The sequence below is a fragment of the Lottia gigantea genome, assembly GCF_000327385.1.
Source record: "Lottia gigantea unplaced genomic scaffold LOTGIsca_515, whole genome shotgun sequence".
NCBI classification, from domain to species: Eukaryota; Metazoa; Mollusca; class Gastropoda; family Lottiidae; genus Lottia; species Lottia gigantea.
The window spans coordinates 29,102-32,191 of NW_008709770.1; the positions used below are offsets into that span (position 1 = coordinate 29,102).

The following is a 3,090-nucleotide window of genomic DNA, read 5'->3' on the forward strand; positions in this document are numbered from 1 at the left end:
TGTATTATATAGGAATTGATACAGTCTATATTGTATTATATAAGAATTGTGTTAACCTAATTCTGAATGTAGAATACCTGAATATATAGACCAGACGTTAAAAATTTCAATCGTCTCATGTTAAGGTATAGACCCTTTTCATTTGGATGAATGAATTTCAACAATTATCATTTGAATTTCAATTTTAAAATGTTTAAAATAAGATATCCTGTCAAAAACAGTTCAGTTATCTTGGTCGTCATGACTCCATCACGAACATGATAAAATATATATGTATATGCTGACTCAGCCACATTCCTAACATTGTTTCCTGTATTGTTTTATACTACTTAATATATTTACAACGTTTTAACTCTTTACGACAATTCTACATTTTTAATATTTATTAGATTAATTTTTAGTTGTTGAATTGTTACAAGATAAATCTATGAGTACTCGTAGACTTGATTGTTTGGAGGGGTAAGTAATATATCTTGAGGGGTAAGTAATATATCTTGAGGGGTAAGTAATATATCTTGAGGGGTAAGTAATCTATCTTGAGGGATAAGTAATATATATTGAGGGGTAAGTAATCTATCTTGAGGGGTAAGTAATATATATTGAGGGGTAAGTAATCTATCTTGAGGGGTAAGTAATCTATCTTGAGGGATAAGTAATATATATTGAGGGGTAAGTAATATATCTTGAGGGGTAAGTAATATATCTTGAGGGGTAAGTAATATATATTGAGGGGTAAGTAATCTATCTTGAGGGGTAAGTAATATATCTTGAGGGGTAAGTAATCTATCTTGAGGTGTAAGTAATATATATTGAGGGGTAAGTAATCTATCTTGAGGGGTAAGTAATATATATTGAGGGGTAAGTAATCTATCTTGAGGTGTAAGTAATCTATCTTGAGGGGTAAGTAATATATCCAGAGGATCAATGGTGTATGCAGAAATGGAATTGGTCGTTTGTCAGGGGTAGGGGATGGAGAGTATGTTCGCCTGTTGGAAAGTTTTCAACAATTGGAATAAAAGTTAACATTGAAGTACGTTTTATTTTAGAAGAAAAATAACCTACTTATAGCGTTTATTGAACAAGGCGTGTTGAACTAATATGGTCTTATTTAACTACACTCAGTTACCACCTTGTCAACAATCTCCACAATTATTTTAGACTTTTATAATCGATACCGAGAAAATAGTAAAATCACAAACAATCGTCTCTTTACTTAATTTTCCTTCAATAAATATTCTTAAAACGATTTGTTCTTTTGGTCAATATTATAATTGATTATAAATACTCTCCTATCATGAAAAATAAAAAAAAACATCACTGGCACTGGCAGTTACAGTTACGTTAAACGGACATGTCCTCGTTTGACCTATCGTACTGGATTTCTTATACTAAGATATCAGCAATGTTGTTCACAGTTCACCATATTAATTTCAGCCTTCAAATCCATGTGTGTCCAGAATTACCCTCGTTTAAAGGTTAAGATGTCGACTCTGATCTATTTTTAAAAAAAAGAAAATGTATATAACAATAAAACCTGAAATGCCTGGTTTAGGATATTTTGAAGAAATTATACGATTATCGTACATTTCTAGTACTCCTGAATACTAATAATATTCAAGACTCAATCAAAACCCGAAAAAGTCAAGCAATGTTTTTACTGAAATAAGAAGAATCATTTGTTTGTATTAGAGGATATATATATATATACGTAATATCTAATGATGTTCCTCTTGCCTTCCACTATAACATCCCATTTTAAACACTGAATTGTTACTATACTATCTTAGATGATCACATGTTAATATCTTTATTATAAAACCCTCATGTCTGTTCCCATCCCAGAGGACTGTACTTCAAGTGAGCCAAATATTCTGGTTTTAAAAATCGATTCACACAAAGTAATATATAGAAATATTAAAACAGAACTAGAATCATGGTGTGTTTCAGTATTTATAATTGATGTATTGAGTACTATTTTAACAGTAGTATTTCTATATCGCTCTACAATTGATGTATTGAGCACTATTTTAACAGTAGTATTTCTATATCGCTATACAATTGATGTATTGAGCACTATTTTAACAGTGATATTTCTATATCTCTCTACAATTGATATATTGAGCACTATTTTAACAGTGGTATTTCTATATCACTCTATAATTGATGTATTGAGCACTATTTTAACAGTAGTATTTCTATATCGCTCTACAATTGATGTATTGAGCACTATTTTAACAGTGATATTTCTATATCAGTCTACAATTGGTGTATTGAGCACTATTTTAACAGTGGTATTTCTATATCACTCTACAATTGATGAATTGAGTACTATTTTAACAGTGGTATTTCTATATCACTCTACAATTGATGTATTGAGCACTATTTTAACAGTGGTATTTCTATATCTCTCTACAATTGATCTATTGAGCACTATTTTAACAGTGGTATTTCTATATCACTCTACAATTGATGTATTGAGTACTATTTTAACAGTGATATTTCTATATCACTCTACAATTGCTGTATTGAGCACTATTTTAACAGTGGTATTTCTATATCACTCTACAATTGGTGTATTGAGTACTATTTTAACAGTGGTATTTCTATATCGCTCTACAATTGATGTATTGGGTACTATTTTAACAGTAGTATTTCTATATAGCTCTACAATTGATGTATTGGGTACTATTTTAACAGTAGTATTTCTATATAGCTCTACAATTGATGTATTGAGCACTATCTTAACAGTAGTATTTCTATATAGCTCTACAATTGATGTATTGGGTACTATTTTAACAGTAGTATTTCTATATCACTCTACAATTGATGTATTGAGTACTACTTTAACAGTAGTATTTCTATATCTCTCTATAATTGATGTATTGAGCACTATTTTAACAGTGGTATTTCTATATCTCTCTACAATTGATATATTGAGCACTATTTTAACAGTGATATTTCTATATCACTCTACAATTGATATATTGAGTACTATTTTAACAGTGATATTTCTATATCACTCTACAATTGATATATTGAGTACTATTTTAACAGTAGTATTTCTATATCTCTCTACAATTGATGTATTGA

The 3,090-nt window shown here is 29.5% G+C and overlaps 1 protein-coding gene across 1 annotated transcript; it reads right to left on the minus strand.

The window, feature by feature from the left end:
• Positions 1-1,939: 1,939 nt before the first annotated feature.
• Positions 1,940-2,803, minus strand: LOTGIDRAFT_87186 (hypothetical protein; the record flags this gene model as incomplete). The annotated part of the gene is made up of 2 exons (XM_009062538.1): positions 1,940-2,050; positions 2,585-2,803. Coding segments are annotated over 2 exons (330 nt in total), but the record flags the coding sequence as incomplete, so codon positions are not given.
• Positions 2,804-3,090: the final 287 nt, after the last annotated feature.